This window comes from Brachionichthys hirsutus, chromosome 1 (genome assembly GCF_040956055.1).
Source record: "Brachionichthys hirsutus isolate HB-005 chromosome 1, CSIRO-AGI_Bhir_v1, whole genome shotgun sequence".
Classification (NCBI taxonomy): Eukaryota; Metazoa; Chordata; class Actinopteri; order Lophiiformes; family Brachionichthyidae; genus Brachionichthys; species Brachionichthys hirsutus.
In genome coordinates, this window is record NC_090897.1 from 9189088 (window position 1) to 9208131 (window position 19044).

At 46.5% G+C, this 19044-nt stretch overlaps 2 protein-coding genes across 2 annotated transcripts; both read left to right on the top strand.

Annotated features, from left to right (window-relative positions):
- The first annotated feature begins 10315 nt into the window (after positions 1 to 10315).
- LOC137896776 (complexin-3-like) lies at positions 10316 to 13161 on the top strand. The gene is made up of 3 exons (XM_068741835.1): positions 10316 to 10473; positions 12746 to 12833; positions 12937 to 13161. Exons 1-3 carry the CDS (start codon positions 10316 to 10318, stop codon positions 13159 to 13161), a joined length of 471 nt encoding a protein of 156 aa, XP_068597936.1.
- A 4406-nt stretch (positions 13162 to 17567) lies between these two features.
- si:ch1073-459b3.2 (growth arrest-specific protein 1) lies at positions 17568 to 18316 on the top strand. The gene is given in 2 exon segments (XM_068741421.1): positions 17568 to 18203; positions 18206 to 18316. Coding segments are annotated over 2 exon segments (747 nt in total).
- The last annotated feature ends 728 nt before the right edge of the window (positions 18317 to 19044 follow it).

Genomic DNA, 19044 nt, shown 5'->3' on the forward strand with positions numbered 1-19044 from the left:
CTCAGCAGCTGCAGCTCCACACCACAGGCTGCCTCAAAAAGAGGCTCACCGAATCCAACAAATGAACAGGGATCTGTCTTTGAATCCACAAATGTCTCCAAATCCTGCTTTCTGCATTGTGTGCGCGCGTGTGTGTGTGTGTCTGTGTGTATGTCTGTGTGTGTGTGTGTGACGTAACAACCTCCGCGCCGTGGTCAGGAACGACCCCAGGCTGCACCACGCACGGCATTCGCATTAATTAAGTTGATGCATCCTGGCAACTCGCATTTGAACGGACACAGCCGCAGCAAAGCAAGCTGTTCGCTCGCTCACATGTTCTCTGTGTGAGCCAAACGGAGGGTCATGTGCAGTCGCTCTGTTTAAGGGGTCTCTGGAAGCATGTGTTCATACGGACTCTGCTGCTGTCTTGCTCTGTCGGGCTAACATGGACTCCACTCAGGGCGGTGCTTGACACTTTCACTTTGTGATTTTTGTGCCCTCAGTTTAATGGATCACTGCTTTGGTGGAGTGGGGGGGGGGCAGTAATGGCTGATGCGGCGTCATAGAGGCTGCTTTAAATGGAAGCTCAGATAATGTGATCATTTAAAAGCCGCTATTTAAAATCATGATCATTGTGGCATGCTTTCACCGCAAGCTCTTCGTGTGTGATGGTTAAGCTTACCCTGATTACTTAAACAAGGCATTTAAAACAACACCACTGTGTTTATTCGTAAATTTGCTTCTGTGTACATTGAAAATACCCATTATTTGTGTTCTATAAATTGTTGACGAGCAACAACAAAAGGCACCGCAGGTTTCTCGGGTTGCCCAACTGGACATACACATACATGGCAGTAATCCTCCTCCTCATGGACTGGCGCAGCCTTTTGAAATTGTCCTGCAGAATGATGGCCCACTTGTGATCTGCAGATTTAACCACTTTCTTAATCGGGGTATGGATTTTAAAAGACCTGAACGCTCCAGGCGTTGTTCCCACAGTCCGGCTGCATCAAATGCTCTTATGAATGAGTGCATATTTTTATTCTGAAGAAAGGACGATCCCTTTGCTGAGTGTCAACTTGGCACAGATTTAGCATTGTCTTCAGTTTCCTCTGTTAAACCACCGACATTTGGTGCCTCCACACCTCCCTCCCTTTGTTCTGCTTTCGGATTCACCGATAAGATGGGAGAGATGATTAACATCGCCGTGAAACACACCGCCTGTCGCTCTCATGCTGTCCTCCTCAATCCCACACAACAAGCACATTCTGTTGCACCAACTTTGCTGATAAAAAAAAAATTATGAAGTTTATCCACTTCCTACTGGATTCAATTTGCCTCTTCCTCCTCCAAATGCAGAGATGCCAGCATATCATTCTTTATGAGTGGCATTTTTGTCCAGTGAGTCAAGAGCCAGGAGTTCATCCCTGCCCGACGGAGGCTCTAATGAAAACTGTTCTATTATCACATTTCACTGAGACATTGAGATGTGGAAACCTGAATGGGATCAAATCATACAGACTCATTTCCACCAGTACGACTTCGCTGGTATTAGATTTGCACTTAATGATGTGTTTAGCCTTGTTTGAGCTTCAGTTGGACTGAGAAAGCTTCAAAGGCCCGTCTTTTGCCTCAGACTGGGTTGGGTTGCTCATCAGCCTCCACACACAGACGTGGGCGCCGACATCGCGCATGACTCAGGTGACTATTTTAACGCTGCACTGGCTCGAAGAACTGATTAGTCAGGGCCATGGTGAAAACTTGGCGGTAGATGTAAGAGGTTTGTGGAACACAAAAGGCTCCTTAGTGGCCCTTGGAGAAATTTCAATATTCCCAGTGTTTATAATGAATCAGTCTGAGCAAGCATCTAAACCCACACAATCCTGCAGCTACTTACTGATCGTGGTCAATTCGATCAGGAAACCACATATTGGCCGTCAGACTCATACGTGTCCACCCACCCATAGTTTGAACCAGCTAATGAACATAGTGGTATGTGTTGGCCAATTAACAGCCCCTCAGGGACAAAAGAGAACAGATGGAGGGTTTTTTTTTTAATGTTTGTGATTCACAGCCAACCATCAGCCAACAACCAAAAAAAAAAAAAAAGAATTCAGAGCATTTTAGTGGCATCTCTATCTCTGCCTCCATCTTTATCCTTCATTATCTTGTCATAACAACAGCTAACCATTTTGAAATATTCATTCCAAAAAAGACTGTCGCTTTTTCTAGAGAAATGTGTTCTTTAGTACATTTGCTTTAGTGCGAGACCATGTACTCACGAGCTAAAATGTGAATCACTATTGTTTTAAACAGATGAATTGAAAGTCGAGAGGGAGGCAGAACCGCCATCGTCTCGGTAAACGCACAGCCATGAAGGAGGGTCACTTCACCACTGCGTGTTGTCCTCTTCTGCAGGTTTGTGACTTGTCAGCTAGGTAACTGACACGTTGCATGTTTCAAAAGGACAAGCCATGACAGACACTCTCCTGACTGCAGGGAATGTCCATGCAGCCTGTATGAAACCGTCTAGGTCACATGGCGAGGAAGCCATTGCCTTGGTAGAGGCCATACTCAGGGATGCTAACATCTTCAGGCAGCCTGTCACATAAATCCTCCGTCCTCGCCAGCCCCTGGAAATCCAACGGCTCCAGCACTCAACCCTGACGTCTCACATGTCAATGGCCTACTTTGGGAGCTCATCTTACCTTCACCGTCAGCCGTGATGTGTGCAGAGACGCTCTGATTGAGCCCGAGTTAATTGAATTTGGTGTGCAGAGAAGGTTGGAGATGACGGGCTGCCTGTGGGGCAAGGGCTTGGTTCAATAGAGCATGCCAGCCGTTTTTAGTGGGTTCCATTACCTCTGGTCTCTTGCTGTTTGGATTGAGTAGAGGCCACGTGAGGTTGGGCAGAGACATTTACCAATACTCAGGAGCTTATGTAACTATTCCCTGCACTATGCTGAGCGAGTGCCTGGAGAAAACCCTGTATTACATGTTGAGAGAAGCGACCCATGCCTGATCACGTCTACTTTCTTTACAGGGTCATTTCACACAAAATGATCTCGATAAAACTGAGTTATCTAGATTTTCCTATGACTGTAGAAATTTAGAAATGTGATTGTGAAGAAAGTTTTCTTTGCAATCTAAATCAGTAACCTTTAGGTTGAGACTTGATGTTATCAAACCAGACTGTTATCTGGTTCAGGATCTCACAGTAGGGAATTTTCTGCGAGCACAAAACATTAAATTATTTTGGATCCCAGAGAAACAGAGGGAGTGACAGGATGAGGACGATTAGCCCCACCTCCACCCACCCTGCTGCACGTGCACATGAACGCATAGTGACTCATATGCCTTCCTCACATGGTAAGCAGCTGAGCCTCTCACTAAATCAGTGTGTGTGTGTGGATTTGATGTTATAATATGACTCCCCAAAGTATAACTCATTGAGAGGCAGCTATGTGTGAGGGCTGGGATCAGATGGGGTCATCAGACATGGCGGGGTTAAGCCTTTTTGTTATGAGCTGCAGCTCGGCAAGGAAGTTAGCTGCACGTCTCCGTGAGAGGTACGAGGGAGGGAGGGGGGAGAGAGAGGGAGAGAAGGAGGGAGGGAGAGTGCAGAGCAGGATGCTCTTAATTACTGCACACATCAGGATCTCGTCTGTTGATAGAAGAGACAACAAGATTGATCAAGAGTTCAGCTCAGAAATAAGATGCTTAAGTCAAATGTAGACAAATAAAATAAATGTATTAGCCTGACAAGGTGGAGTTATGTTAAATCTGTTTTCCCCAATTGAGCCGCAAAATACACATTCCAACCATAACCAGTTCAGAGTCCAAATACACAATTTCATGTCGCTTTTAATATGCATCATTTGCATGAGTGGAAAGAAATGTCGGACACCTATTTATAGCATGCATGAATGTCCCCGTTCCGATCTGTCCCGACTCCACAAGGTCTCGTATTTGTGACGGTTCAGCTGTTCCCAGATTGTGTTCGCTGAGACCATGTGAACATCAGCGCTCACAAACCTCCAGTGAATGGACAGAAGAGGCAAACGAAGACGCACAAATGGCTGCTGAAGATAGTTTGGGTTGAGTTGGGTCAGAGTGGCAGACAGTGATGTCTGCAGGCAGTACGGCTTTAATGTGAGGGTCTCAGAAACATGGAGAATCCCCCTCCATCCTCAGGGAGACACTCTTTTCTGTTCTGTCCTGTTTGCTTGGACCCTTAGAATTTGACCATTTTGGGTCCAGCAGACCAGGATAAAGAAAAATTGCCAGGTATTCTGTGGGCGAGCTCACTGTGCAAAGCCACCAAGACTGTTTATTTGAATGTGGAAAGAAACTAAGCAATGACTCAACTGCCTGTAACTGGATGCGGAGACACGTCACTGTTTCAGTGACAATGAAGCCTGCGTGTTAGTCTGCGTGTTAGCCTGCGTGTTAGCCTGCGTGTTAGCCTGCCAGTGAATGTGTGGGTGTTTGCAGGAGACACACGAGCTGAGCATGTTACAGACTTGGGGTCAAAACTTCTTTCATAACTTCTCAGCGTGATGGTGGGGGGAGGGGGAGTTGCATAACAAGGAGAAACGGATGTATGATGCTGGCGTGGATGCACATGGGGGGTGTTGGGGAAAATCTCTGTGTGTGTTTATACAGCAGATAAAGATCTGAACATAATTTGAGCCCCGCCGACACCCCCCGCTGTGACTGCGTGACGCTTAACTAGATGCAGAAGATAATTCTGAGACTTGTTTGTGCATCGGTGAATGTTTCTAGGTCTGTCAGACAGTGTGTGTGTGTGTGTGTGTGTGTGTGAGAGAGAGAGAGAGAAAGAGAGAGGTAAAGCTCTAGCTTTCTAACATAAAACAGATGGAGTGTGATGCTTCAGGCAGACCTCAAGGTCACAAGGAGGAGATGTGTCATTGTGCCTTATATTTATATATCTTCTGATAAAATGGCGCATCCATTTATTTCACATCCTTCATCATAGCGATAACCAACAAACATGTTTGATCACGATGTCCTTTTGGAATTTGCTTTTTTAAATTAATTTTATTTAGATGGCTTTTTGGGATGGGTGGCACGGTGGCGTAGTGGTCAGTGCTGTACCGGGTTTGAATCCTCCTTGTGTGGGGCCTCTGTGGGCTTTCTCTGGGTTTTCCGGTCTCCCTCCATTTCCCCAAAATAAGCAATTTAGGTAAATTGGTCATTCTAAATTGTTTGTCTCTGTGTGGACCCGTGACGGGCTGGTGACATGTTTGGGGTGTACCCCTCTCTCTCCCCCCCCCCCCCCCCCCCCCCCCCCCCTCGCTCATAGCGAGCTGGGAAGGCTCCAGCAGCACCCGTGGCCCTGAGAGTGGAAAAGCAGCTGTAGATGTGACAATCATCTTATCTATAAGAGGATGGACGGATGGATGCTGCTGGATGGATGGGTGGATGCTGCTGGATGGATGTGTGGATGCTGCTGGATGGATGGGTGGATGCTGCTGGATGGATGGATGGATGCTGCTGGATGGATGAGTGGATCTATTCATGAAAGAAAATTTCCGCTTTTCTCATTCCATTTACCGTAAGCTCAGCCAGTGCTAACCCATTGTGCTGTGATGTTCCTCTCAGGCAAGGGTCTAAATACGGCAGGGAAGACGGGGGGAGGGATGGAAAGATGGATGGATTGAGAATGGGAGGAAGGAGGAGGAGGAGGAGGGAGAGAGGATAAGAAGGAAAGGTAAAAAGAGGAAAGGCAAAAGAGTAAAGCTAATGAGCAGAGCAGAGAGAGCGATGGGGGGGGGGGGGGGGGGGTAAAAGAAGAATAAGGAGAGAGAATGTTGGCGGAGCAGCCAGCCATATGCTCGTAACGTGGACTGAAATCTGACCCATGACCTTTTGTGCTTGCCTGTCTCTCCATGTCATCGTTTGTAAAATGGCAATTTACTCTATGTAGCATCTCTTTCATTTTTGTCACGACGTTCTGCTGGACAAGTGGCCGGGGGCCATTTTAACCACTGAATTATACATGTAAGAAAATCAAGTCCTTTTTCGTCTTTCAGTGCACAGATGACGTCGCAGGCTGTCTCGCCGTGCAGCGACTTCAATGCATATGAGGCTTATGGGCCACTTCGTGCATTTAAATACACAGAGGAAGAACATGCTAATACAGAAACAGGTCCGCACATTAGGAGGTTTAATCTTACAGAAAGTTTTAACTCTTAATGCACCGTATCTGGCTAAAAGTGTGGTCTGAAGCGGTAGAAGAGAAGCAGAGTGTCAGAAACTCTGAACATGAGAAATATGTGCAAATGACGGTATTAGAACTTGCAGGAAGTCTGAAAAGGTTCGTACACACTCAAGGGGTTTCAAAACACAGATTTCTGTATTTTGGTCAAATGCAGTAGAATCTTTCCTATATTTTATAATTGGGTGCAGGTCTATGTGGGGTTTGGTCCATTGGGTCAGCAGTTAGTGATTCAAAGAGATCCAGCATTTGGATTCTTATAATGGTTCTAAGGTTCTTAGTTTTAACTGGATAGTGTCACATATCATGCAATTCGATAGAGACACATAACTAAAACTCCCTCCTATCTTCTCCATACAATATCACATAGTCATGCCGCCTCCAAAAAGAATAACCATCAGTGCATTTCACATATTTCTTTAACAGAAGAACCAAAACAGAAAAGTGGTAAAATGACGTTTATTCAACAAAGGCTTAAATATTGGAGAAAATATTAAAGATGCAAATAGTTTGAGACACACGTCTCATGAAACCCCAGCATTCCCTTTTGCATCAGCCTGCTATGTCTGCACCAGCATCATGTTACAAGAAGAACCACGCAGGACAGACTTCCTGGGTCCAGGCTGTGCTGATGAAGCATCACCAGACCCATGAAGAGGATGTCGTCGCCTAGAACTAACTGCACTGAAAGCCTGAGGGGGGGGGGTTGGTTGGTGGTGTGAAGCAGCGCTAACAGACCGGGTGATTTTTATTTCTATTTTTTTTCACGCTCAATTTCACAACTCATTTCAACCAATTCTCTGAACATTTGTGTTTCACAGTTCTCACTTTTGATTTGCACAATTCTACGCCATTTTCAACTCCGCTATATGCTGAGTGCCCCAAGATAGCATGCATGATATCTCCAAGCTAAGGCTGACCACCGACTTTAGCCCAGTAAAGATTCAAATCACTGGGAGCAGCTGATAAATCAAGCAGACATGGACTCGCTCTGGTGTTTCTGTCGATAACAAACCTGTTTGAACACTTTCCAGTTGTTAATCTAGAGATAATCTGTGTGTTTTATTATGTATTGGGCCTATTTCTTTTAGCTTGATCCAAACCTGTAATGTCAACAATGACTTGACCCCAGTTTCCAGCTCATTTTAAAGCAGCTGTAAATGTCAAGTTCAACATTTTAGAAGGTCTTAGTTTGCTCTGTTGCGTGGTCGTGGCGCTCAGCATGATGGCTGATGTTCGCTGGAGGGACAGTTGCCATGTTGTGTCCCGTGGTTTCGTCCTAGACGGCCTGCGGGGCATCAGACTGCCTGGGCTTGGGGTGACTCGCTTGCACCGCATGGTCCCGCGCTGCTGCTGGACCCACCTGTCCGGTTCAATCTCAGCTCAGGTAGAAATACATTTCACTTTAATCATTTACCATCCAAAGGGGCTTCAGATACTTTCTTGGTGGACACACGAGGTTTGTCATTGAGTACATGGAGCACCTCTTGCTTCTAATGGGATCCGTGTGATATTTGTCATTTCACGAGGGAGAGGCACCACTCCCCACACGGGGGTGTCGGCTCCACCCGCGTGAATTACTAAACTCCCTGAGTGAGCATATCGTTTGTTGGAAGGCACATTTTCCTGATGGTTCTAATCTAATCCCATGTCAGTCCATGTCTAAAGAAACACTCCACTGTCGGGGGGGGGGGGCTGCCAGATGTATTCAAAAGCAAATTATTTATTATTCACATTCACATTCTGCATTTTCCATCAGTGTTCTAGAAATCCTCTCGTTTTCCTTCAGGGGTTTGTTTTTGTTGCTTCTTACCACCGAGGTCCATCTAACAGCCCTTCTGGACAGATGGGAGAGTAACATGTCAGGTCTGTGTGCAACCATTCGTAGCTTTAACAGCCAGCATCTGTCTAAAGGCTCCTCGTCCACTCAAGCTGCACCAATCAGAAAGCCATGCACTGTTCATTTTCACAGTGCAAAGAGACATCGGTCAAAGCTGAGTCGGCGGTAAAATGAACTGAGAACAAACAGGAACCGCCATCCTATTTTTAAATCAGGTACTGTGCCTGATCGTATTATTTTTCCTCAGTATTTGACCGTGAAGGATTCATTTCAATGCGTTTGCGTCACAAAGAGCCATTTGTGTCCTCATTAGCAAGGAAAGGACTCAAATAGACTGTGTGGATTGAGTCTCATTTCGGTATCTATTATTGTTTTTTTTTTATAAAGCACATTTTTACGGCTTTTATATATACATGCTAACAATCTTATTTGGTGTTTTCATTCTCAACAAGTTATGAAATGGATCTGATTATAACTAGACACGGATTTTATGTTAGAAACGTTTGGATGGCTCTTCATGCTTCACGGGAGGAAGGTGAAAACAGCTCTTGTGTTTAGTGGTCTTTTCTCTTCATGGAGCCGCTAAAAGAAAATGTCTCTGCTCTCACCTCACATGATTATTCTGTGACTCAGCTGACATGCCGTCATGTGTGGGTTGCGGTCTTCTGAACCAAATGGATGAGTTTGTGTGACGTGTCGTTTTGTGTAGTCTCCATTATATCGGATGAAAACCTCTGACTACTTACTCCTGCACCTGTCGTCAGGGCTCTCTTATAATGCATGTGAAGTGAGCGAGACACGGGCCGGGACTATTAAAATCCGAAATGTATCATTTCATGTTGAAACACGCTGGTCTGGCGAATTCTTTATATTTATATTTCACATAGATTATTCTCTGCATTGCGTTTCCATCTATCCTCCAGAGGCAGTTTTTGAAGTTGGAGAGAGATTTAAAAGCGAGTCAGGTAGAAGCTCACAGTGTCTCACTAAGCCTGTGACAAAAAGGCACGGCGATGCGCTCTGTCTCTCCTGATCCACAGGGACCGGGGAAGTAGGCCAGGCTGGGGTGTCAGACGGCTACGAGGATCAGGACGCTCGTGTTGTTGACTTGTATTCAAAGTTCCTCTTCACACACTTAAAGATGTCAACAAGCTCGGCGAGGGAGCGAGATTTAAAATATTCCTCATGCCACATGTAGGTCATGTTTTCAGAAGTGTGCCAGCTGAATGCCGAGTCACGTGGTGTCGTGCTTAAAGACCTCGTTCTGGTGATGAAGGTTGAACTATTCACCCGCCTAAGCTTATTAAAGATACAAAGGATGCAACCGAAAATCCTATGATATGACTAGTATAGGGGAAAAAAATTCACTCGAGTCGTGGTACATCTGGCACCGACGAGTCGCAACACGATTATTAAAATGATGCATCTGAAGACCAAATTTCTAATCTGAGAAGTACCAGCTCCGATTCACGGAGACGAGAAATATTGAGAAGGTGTCGGATGAGAATCTGTGCAGTAAAAGATCCATTTCGCCGACATGCTCCATCATGTCTGCCAGCTTATGTTGTAGAAACGAGTTTGTTCGTGTTCAAAAAACAGAACTGGAGGAGAATGCCATTCATCATTTCTCAGCCATTACGCCAGTAAACGGGAACTTGACCGACAACCACTTGACTAATTTGTAATTAGGAAACGCTGGAGGCGCGCAAACTGCGTCTGCGCGCCTCCAGCGTGGATGACCCTGATAAAAGCCGAGGCGCACCACAACAGCCAGGAGACGTGAGGCTCGTCACGTGTTGTTTGCCCCCCCCGGGGGGTCCCGCTCGACTCCACGGTGAGTTAACGAATCACTGGAGCTGCCCGTGACGCCGACGCGCGCCGTGCGAGCGCGCACACCCAGTCCGGCTTGGACGAGGATTGGGTGGCTGCGCACGGAGTCACTGGATTGGTAGAGTTCAGCGCCAAATTGCTTGACTCATAACTGCGCGATTCCTGCGCATCCGTCACGCGCCGGAGCTGTCCAGAGCTGCTGGTGCTGGAACGGACAGCTTCCGACAGGAATTATAATCCATTTTTTTCCACGGTTCGACTGCTCCCACTGAGCATTTGAATCTCGCTCGTGTCCAACACTTCCACGCGTCTGTTTTAAGCGGCATTCGCAATCGTATCCGCCGCCAGTGCGCCTTTACCCAGAGCGCGCCAAGCTTTCAACTTCTCAGCCGGATCCACCAGAGGGACTCTCCGAGGCGCAAGCCATGGCGTTCATGGTGAAACACATGGTGGGGGGGCAGCTGAAGAACCTGACCGGCGGACTGACGGAGGAGAAGCCCGAAGCTGAGAAGACAGAGGCCGGCGCGCAGGGGATGACCCAGGAGGAATTTGAACAGTATCAGCAACAGTTGGAGGAGGAAAAGTAAGAGCTTGTAAATGTGACGCTTGGTTTAAATCTAAAAGCATTTATTGACAAAGCGTCGTTTGTTTAGAAGCGGCGCGCTTTCGCGTGTGAGTCGAGGAGCGCTCCCAGTGCGTCGCGCACTTTCTTCTTACGAACCAATGCAATAACCCGAGCGCTCCACGCGCAGCTGCTGCTCGCGTCTATATGGAGCGCTTCTCTATTTTATATTCGTGATTCTTGCATGGAACTACTTTTCCACGGAAATGTCCAGAGTGATTCGAGAGGCGAGTCGTGTTGCTATCAAAGCGCACGCGGCTGGAAAACGGTGGATCTTTGGATATGATCGCGTAGGAGGAGCTACAAGTCAGTGATTGATTCTATAGTTACTATTGATAGTTGGCATTACTTAACATTAAAATTCATTCTAAGATAAAAACGATCAATATCGAATTTGGAAAACATTTGCTCTAACAAAATTACGTTGTTAGTGTATATATATATATATATATATATATATATATTCTTGTTTCTACAATTGAATGTGTTTTCCTGATTCAACGGTCTTTTTATTCCCTGGGCCACTGGAGGACAGAATATGGCACAACAAGGTCATTTGGAGTTCATCCAGCAGCCACTATTGATTAGATTGATGCTTCCTTAAACGAGTACTCCACATCGAATATCAGATGTTCAGCGTGCTGGTCATACAAAGTCAAAATTGGTTAATATTTGTGGAATAAACTTTTTTTTAAATGGGCCATAGCTCTAAAGAAGAGTAGTGCTTCATTGTTTTTGTTGAATGAAATTGTAATTCAGGCATTTAAGGCAGGATCGCATGCCTTTTGCTAGGAGGCCACATAAAACAGGGACATAATCGCTCCGTTTTTCCGATCCCTGGCTCGTCAGCCTGTCTTGAACACTTTTATCCAGAGTTCCTCATGTTCAGACTTGAAGCACGAGTGGGAAGTGTAGTCCTAACTGGCAGCATTAACAGCCAGCTCAGCCTACTTAGCCCTACAGGAGACATGGAAAGATGCTCTCCTGTAACAATATGACCTTCAGCGGAAGCCAGTTATTAGTCAGAGTGGCTAAATATGGGCATCGATCCATGAGGAGCACATACTGCTCATGTTAAAGCAGGATAAGGTCGAGGGGGTCGAGTCGCTCTCGCTGACGTGTCACATGGAGACATTCCATCACCCTCAGCATCGGGGCCTCAGCGGCGACCTTGGCCATCTGATGCCCTTGAGACCAGAAGGTGCAAAGCTCTGCTTGCCGGCTGCAAGTGAGCGGCGTGTGGTCCTGTGGATCATTTGGTGTTCGGCCTGTTCACATCAACACAAATTGGATTCAGGCTCACACAGACAATATTACAACTCATGGACCAACCTCCATCGGACAGACTGGATACAGAAACTTCATGTTTTCAGTGCAATGCTGTTAAAACCTCGTGCCAAGGTTGGCGACTCAAGATGCTCGGGGCATTCCAGCGAGTTTTGCACTTTACGAGGGACAATTACGAACTCCACTGGAGCCATAAATATTCTAGTGATGCTGAGGAGAGAGCGTCACCGGCACCCTGCCCTCTGCTGGAGCCCACACACACTGTAGGCTGGATGGTTGGACAGTTTTAGAGACAAGACAACAGAATGACAGAAAAGACGTTTGGCTTCTTGAAAGCAGATGCAACATATAGAATTTTAGAAATGCCTAAAACTCGACAAGTGAGATTTGGGGGGATTATTCAGGTCGCTGCAGTGCCGTCACTCATTCCTAGTGCGACTCGCCTCAAATTGACAGTTTTGCAAAGATAGTTATGAAACCGTTCAAGTGTTTGACTCTTATGTCAGTCATTTAAGTGCTATTGAACAAGCAGACTCTCACAGCCAGCTAATCTGAGGTAAATCTAGAACATGCATGGATAGTTTTGCAGTGAATATGGGGATTAATAGTAAGCCTGCAGTTAGTAGGTTACCTCTCCGAGTCTGCGTCCAAGAGGAGCCTTTGATTGACAGGATGCTGCATCTGGGGCTCCAAACATAAGCCTGCTTTTTACTGCACTGCATTAAACTGCTGCTGTTGTGACACTGTGGTTAGCATTAAGAGGACATGTGGTAAGGCTAATCAGTTCAAATCCAGAAATGCTTAAAACATAATTGCAATAATAAGCATCCACTTCCTTAATTTTCAGGCAATAATATGTTTCGCACATTCAGGAGATTTCTGTAGGTGAAAGATACACAGATGATTTTTTCCATTCTGCAAAAAAATATATCATCCTTTCTTGCAGACAAGAACGAGAAGCTAATTTTGCCCAGAAGAAAGCTGAGCGAGCCACAATAAGAACTCATTTCCGAGACAAGTACCGACTACCAAAGGTAAAAAATACAATTATAAACACAATCTTTCTATAATGTACAGTGTTCTAAATGATTCATCTTTCTTTTGCTAATAACCTGATGTATCTCCTGGTGTATCTAGAATGAGTTAGATGATACCCAGATCCAGCAGGCGGGGGACGATGTGGTTCTGCCCACGGAGCTGGCCAAGATGATCGCCGAGGACAACCAGGAGGAAACACAAAAGCAGTCGGTGCTGGGCCAGCTGTCGAACATCCAGAATGTGGACATCGACCAGCTGAAAGACAAAGCCCAGGCCACGTTGGAAGACCTCAAAAAGCAGACGGAGAATTGCAGTCTCATGTGATTCGGCTGACTCGAAGTCCCAGGAGATTAGAGTCTTACTTGCACACGTATTTTTTCAGAGGCAGAGCTGCTCTGGAGGTAGAAATATTCCCATTGCTTTGGTAGAATGTCAGTCGGCAGAGCGACATAATAACAGTTATTCTAGCTGTGCAACCTCAGACGCCCTGCAGAGGAGAAAGTCAAAATCAGATATTATAAAAGCCAGGGCTTGTCTTACTGTCCGGGATCTGGTAACCTTCAAAAACATAAAAAAACAAAAAAAACAATCATGAATGACATTCATATATTTATTCAAAATAGCCCTCTAGCATCTGAAAGGCGTCTCTGGATTTTAACACTGACATTGAACCAATGACATTATTTCTGCCTGTAGATCGAGTCCTGCCCGGATAAATATTTGTCTGTTGAATCCTTTACTCCCTTCGCTCCCTTCGCTCCCTTCGCTCCCTTCGCTCCCTCCCTCCCTCCCTCCCTCTTTGTACCACACACCATCAGCAATGACACAATATGATTCCGCAGCAGATGTCTCGGGTCTGTGTTCAGGTTTCCGTCTGAAACTGGGTGGGAAAGGAAACGCGTGCACAGAAGACACTGGCATGTGTGCGGAAGCCATAAATGTGTTATGCTGAGTTTGGAGTTGGTGTGTGTGTGAAGTTATTTGTTTTCTATGTACAAAAGCACAATATATTAGAAATGGAAAATACTGATCAGGAAACGCAAATATGGCTGACTATTGTCGGCGCCAGGGGTTTCCTGAGTTTTCATATTTTCCTCTACATATTATTTCTGTACTTTGTGCCTCAGGCTTCCATAAAAGGCTGTCTCCTCAATCACCCCATTATATGTAACCGCCTTCCAATGAAGACGAGCCTTCTTGTTTGTTAGTTTCTTGCAGGAGGTTTCTTTCTACACATGTAATTAAAAGCAACAAGTCATTTCCGAGTAGGCGAGAGTTGTGTCTTATGTCAGGGCAGCATAGATCTGCTGCAGCGTGTGTGTTGCTCTTTATCGTAAGTTGTGCACAGTCTCAATAGAAGCTGCGACGGGAGTCAGGCTTGAGCTGCATCCAGAGGTTAAAATATAAAAGCTGCTCAGAGGAAAAGAAACATAAATGCATTAGAAGTCGTATGCCAAAGCCTCTGTTTGTCCAGTATAAAGGAAATGGCACAAATATGTAATAACTGTGTAAATGTGGTGCAAATATAAACCTGCGTACAAATATCTATGTTGTATAAGATGTATCTGCTGTTCACCCATACTGTCAACAGCGGGTTGTTCCTCACGCCAATATCATCAACGCCCTGCTTCTCGTAGTGTCGTTGACCGTCACATGACCTTTGACCTGCCATCCATCTCATTGACCCCCCCCTGTGTGTCTCAGTGGTGTCGTTTTGTGCTGGTGGATTTGTGGTGTTTCGTCAATGTTGTTGTGTCACGCAGCACACAGTGGGCTCACTGTGCAACACAGTATTCTGTTGGTGTTGCTTTCGAGCCAAGCTTCTTGAAGGGGATCGATCTGGAGGGGGTACTGTTGGTTCTGTTAAACACATTTAGAGTTTGATTTACGTAGCAGTGAGAGTAACGTCTGCCCCCAGTTTGATTCCTGTTACAGCTCTACCGCCAAAACATGCTTGATTTACGCAATGATTATTAAAGTCTTAATTTTACATTTGATTTACAGGAATCGTTTTTTTTTTTTTTTCTTCTGCTTTTTGGCAGTGTGTTTTGGTTTTATTTATTTTTTGATTTTTTTACGTGAACAGAATCTCCATAATATTTCAATTATATAAAGCAGAGGAAAAGTTGCAATAAGACCTTTTATAAAATAATTACTGGTATCTGTCGTGTTTTATCATGAAGTACTATTGTTGGGTGGAACAGAAGCCATAAAGCAAACTGTTTGCTATGTGTGAGTGTGTGATTTAAAATAATAATCCAATAACTCATCTATAATAATGATAGTAACAAATTATTTTTGTGTCGTTATCCTGTAGATCAGAATCTTTTTTCAGAAAGCAGCTGTCGGCACTTTCTGACTATTTCTTCATTTCCAAGTATCTCCATCGACGTGTCTCTGAAAGATCTTCAGTGATTTTTTTTTTTTGGTTTTAACTGCAATAAACTGATTTTTAGGATAATGACCCGCTTTTGTCTTTTGTGCGATCTTACAACTAGAACACCAGATGGAGACAAAAAATGCACTTTGCACAGAAACATTTGATCTGCAGGCTGAGGCAGGCAGGGGGTCCCGGTTAGTGTCAAAAGATCAATTTAGTGTTTAATTCATGGTGAAAACATCCTGATTCAGAGGCAACAGTTTGGTTTTATATATATATATAAATATATATAATCTTTCATCCCTCCATCTCATCTGAGTTTTGAATTAAAAGACATCCATGCTTTGTGTGTCTGGATCATATAAACTGCATGATCTTTGATAGGAAGTTACCCCGAACCAATGCACTGACGGTGCAGAGTGTTGCGTGAGCCCAGTAGTGCATCAAACACTTATAGAGCTCCTGACAGTCTGCTATGACCTCTTTAACGCTTCAGTTGTTCCTCATTGCGATGCTGCAGGTCTGAAGGAGATCGCACAGATGAGAGGTTGAAATGGAGGAGACCTGTTACACAGAAATAATATCATGTGGTTCTCGGCGCACAAACTATTTTGGGAACCCAAAAACAAATGATTGAATGTGCCTAAAAACAAATATGTAGCCTCGTTAAACCATGATAAAGAATCTGTATCTATTTCCCAGGATATGTTATAATCACAAATTGTTAGTAGATGATCAGACCTTGGTAATCCCAAACCTTCTTGATCTGAGTTTGTAATTGCAGAGAGTGTATTCTGAAATCTGTTTGATATATTTGCTGAGTAAAGTCATTAATAACATATTCTGTGTACTCCATTGATTAACACCTTGTACTCAGATAAATTCAGACCAGCCGCTGCTATACCAGCAGCCCACATAATAGGCCTTATTGGGACGGGCCAACATTGTACAGGATGACGTCACTACTGTTATCAGAGCTGATCCTTAGAATGTTTTTAACTTCAGTTACCTGATAACTTAAAGGTGTTTTTGTTTTGTTTTGTTTTGTTGTTATTCTAATTAGATTAAGATCATCATTAAACGTTAGGAAAGCATCAAAAACGTTATTTCTAATCCATCCATGCATCTGATTGCGTGAACTGGCACAGCCAGCCAGCGTGGGCAGGCCGCAATGCGTGGACTATCTGCCGCCTGGAGAGACGCTGCATGGCCAGTCGGACACAATCGGGGTGAAACCGGCCAGAAAATACTATTCTCTCCCATTCTTTGCTCTCAATCGGGCTGACAAGCTGCAGAATGGGGGGCAGGAGAATGAGAGGGGGGGGGGGTCAACTAACGAGAAGTGCCCCCCCCCCCTCAGTGACGAGGCGGTTATCGCAGACTTCTCCCACGCGGTTTACGGTTAAACGGGAACAGAACTGTGGAAAGTTGAAGCAGCGAAGTTGCAGAGTTGAGCTGAGGAATGCGCCCCCCCCCCCCCCCCCCCCCCCCCCCCAGATCAGATTAGAGACCCTGCAGGGCTACAGGGAGGGAAACATCGGAAACGTTTTCATCCAGGCTATCTCGTCCTGTCCTTTAGTTTAGCGGATTTGTGTCCTGCAGCGGGGCTGGAAAAGGGTCCCACGGCGGAGTCCTCCATGACGACCAATGGGTGGGCAGGATGGTGAGAGAGAGAGAGAGAGAGAGAGAGAGAGAGAGAGAAGGGGGGGGGGGTCTTTTTCTTTTTAGACAGAGGGAGGGGTGTTGTGGGGAAATGCTCGGCGGACCGTGAAGCGTAACAGCAAGAAGACGAACAAAGACGCACGAAGCGGGGCGAAGCGCAACAGAGAGAGTCCTCCTCCGGCGGCAGGGCGCTAAAAGTAGCGGAAAGTAGCACCGGCGCAAAGATGAGATGAAGCGGACAAGCTGACGCGGAGGACCGGAGTGCGTGTTAACTTTGGAACGCGTCGCGGCGTCCGCCAAAGATCTGCGCCGGTGGCATGGAGGAGACCCAGGCTGCAGCTCGGAGCGTCATTTACAGCGTTTTGCGCGGACCTACTTCTCGGAAGGACTTTTTATCCAACTGCGCTGCTTTCCCTGTTTTTGCAGCCACGTGTGGAGATTTTCTCCGACTCGCATCTCGTGTTGCAGAAAGAGGCACTTAAAGCAACTTCACTTCTTTGACGCGCGTCTTTTTGGTTACGCTGAAGAAGGAACGCGTATGGGTTTTTTTTCTTCTTCTTCTTCTCTGACTTGTTGGAAAAATACGTGCATGGAATACTTTACGAACTAAAACTCCGGTGCGTAAAACCTCCCTGGACCCAATGCGGTGGAGAAAGTGCGCGTCGCTGAACTAGAACTTCACTCAAGCATGAAATGCTGCTGCAGCGCGCTGGCACTTCTCCCGTGGGTGCTGGTGGCCCTGGACGCGCAACTCATCTGCTGGCAGGCGCTCCTCCGGTGCCACGACGAGCCCGACTGCGACCTCGCGTACAGCCAGTACTTGGCGGCCTGTGACGGAAACATCCGAGGGACGAGGAGACAGTGTCCGAGCCACTGCGTCAACGCCCTGATCAGGCTCAACCACACCCGCAGCGGGCCGGAGCTGGAGAGCTGCGACTGCAACCAGGATCCGGAGTGCCTGGGCGCCAAGCGAGCCGTGGAGCCGTGCCTCCCCCGGAGACATCCGAGCGATGCCGGGGGGGTCGGCTGCATGGAGGCCCGCCAGCGCTGCGAGGAGGACAGCCGCTGCCACGCCTCCCTCACGGCCTACCTGTCGTACTGCGGGCAGCTGTTCAACGGCAGGAAGTGCTCCCCCAGGTGCAAAGCCACCATCCAGCAGATGCTGTTCATCCCGGACGGCGCGCTGCTGAACCGCTGCGTGTGCGATGGGGTCGAGAGGCCCTTCTGCGAGGTGGTCAAGGAGAACATGAGCAAACTGTGTTCCGTCGGGGTCACGTCAGAGCAGCCCGAGGTGGACGAGGCCTACGAGGATGAAGACTACGAACCTCAGAACGACAGAGAGGAGGGGGACGCGGATCACTCCGCGGCTCCCCGGAGCGTTTCCAGCTGCGCGGGGCTCCCGCTGCTTCCTCTGGCGTGGATATTGTCCTGAGATGATGTCTGCGTGAAACCTGTGCTGGATTTATGAATGTGAGGAAGTCTCTGATCGGCCTGATAAACTGCGCCCCCCCCCCCCCCCCCTGCCATCCTGTTCCTGTTGCTGGGTGACAGGGAGTGATTTATCCTTCTACTTCCTGCACATTTACAGAGTCATCCTCCTTCATTCACGTCATTTTTCAGGTGATGATGAGGAGGGAGGCCGAGCCGGACTTTGTTTAGTTTAGTCTCAATGGTACTTGGAGTGTGGCTTTATTAAGACTTCAGACAAACATTGGACCCATCCAGTCTCTGTTTGCTCTGCTCTCCACTTCGGGGGGGGGGCTCTGTATTGGAGCAGGAACCACACTTCAAATAGTTCAGAACAGTTGAGGGTGTGTGATGAAGCACCTCCCTACAGCATTCTGTCTGGAGCCCCTCCCCCACACGGTGATTGTTTTATTGAACCTTTCCTGAGGCCCCCTCCTCAGCACATAAGGTCTCTGCCTTAATGAGTGCCTTCACACTGAAGCGCCTAGCAACAATACGACAGGAGGTTTACAGTTTGGTTCCAGTAGATGATGCTGCCTGAGATTAAACGGGCAGCAGCAGCAGCCTGGTGGGAATGGTCCAATAGACATGGAGCTCATTTCACAATTTCTATATTTTGAGACTGGTTGATAAAAACAATTCTGTAATGAAGTTCTGCGATGTTAAATTATGTAGCAAGAATATTAAGAATGTGTATA

Bases quoted from the DNA above. Each gene is read 5' to 3' on its own strand.
- LOC137896776 (XM_068741835.1), top strand. From the start codon at position 10,316: ATGGCGTTCATGGTGAAACACATGGTGGGGGGGCAGCTGAAGAACCTG. The intron at 10,474-12,745 runs GTAAGAGCTTGT...CCTTTCTTGCAG, and splicing joins CAACAGTTGGAGGAGGAAAA to ACAAGAACGAGAAGCTAATT. The intron at 12,834-12,936 runs GTAAAAAATACA...TGGTGTATCTAG, and splicing joins ACAAGTACCGACTACCAAAG to AATGAGTTAGATGATACCCA.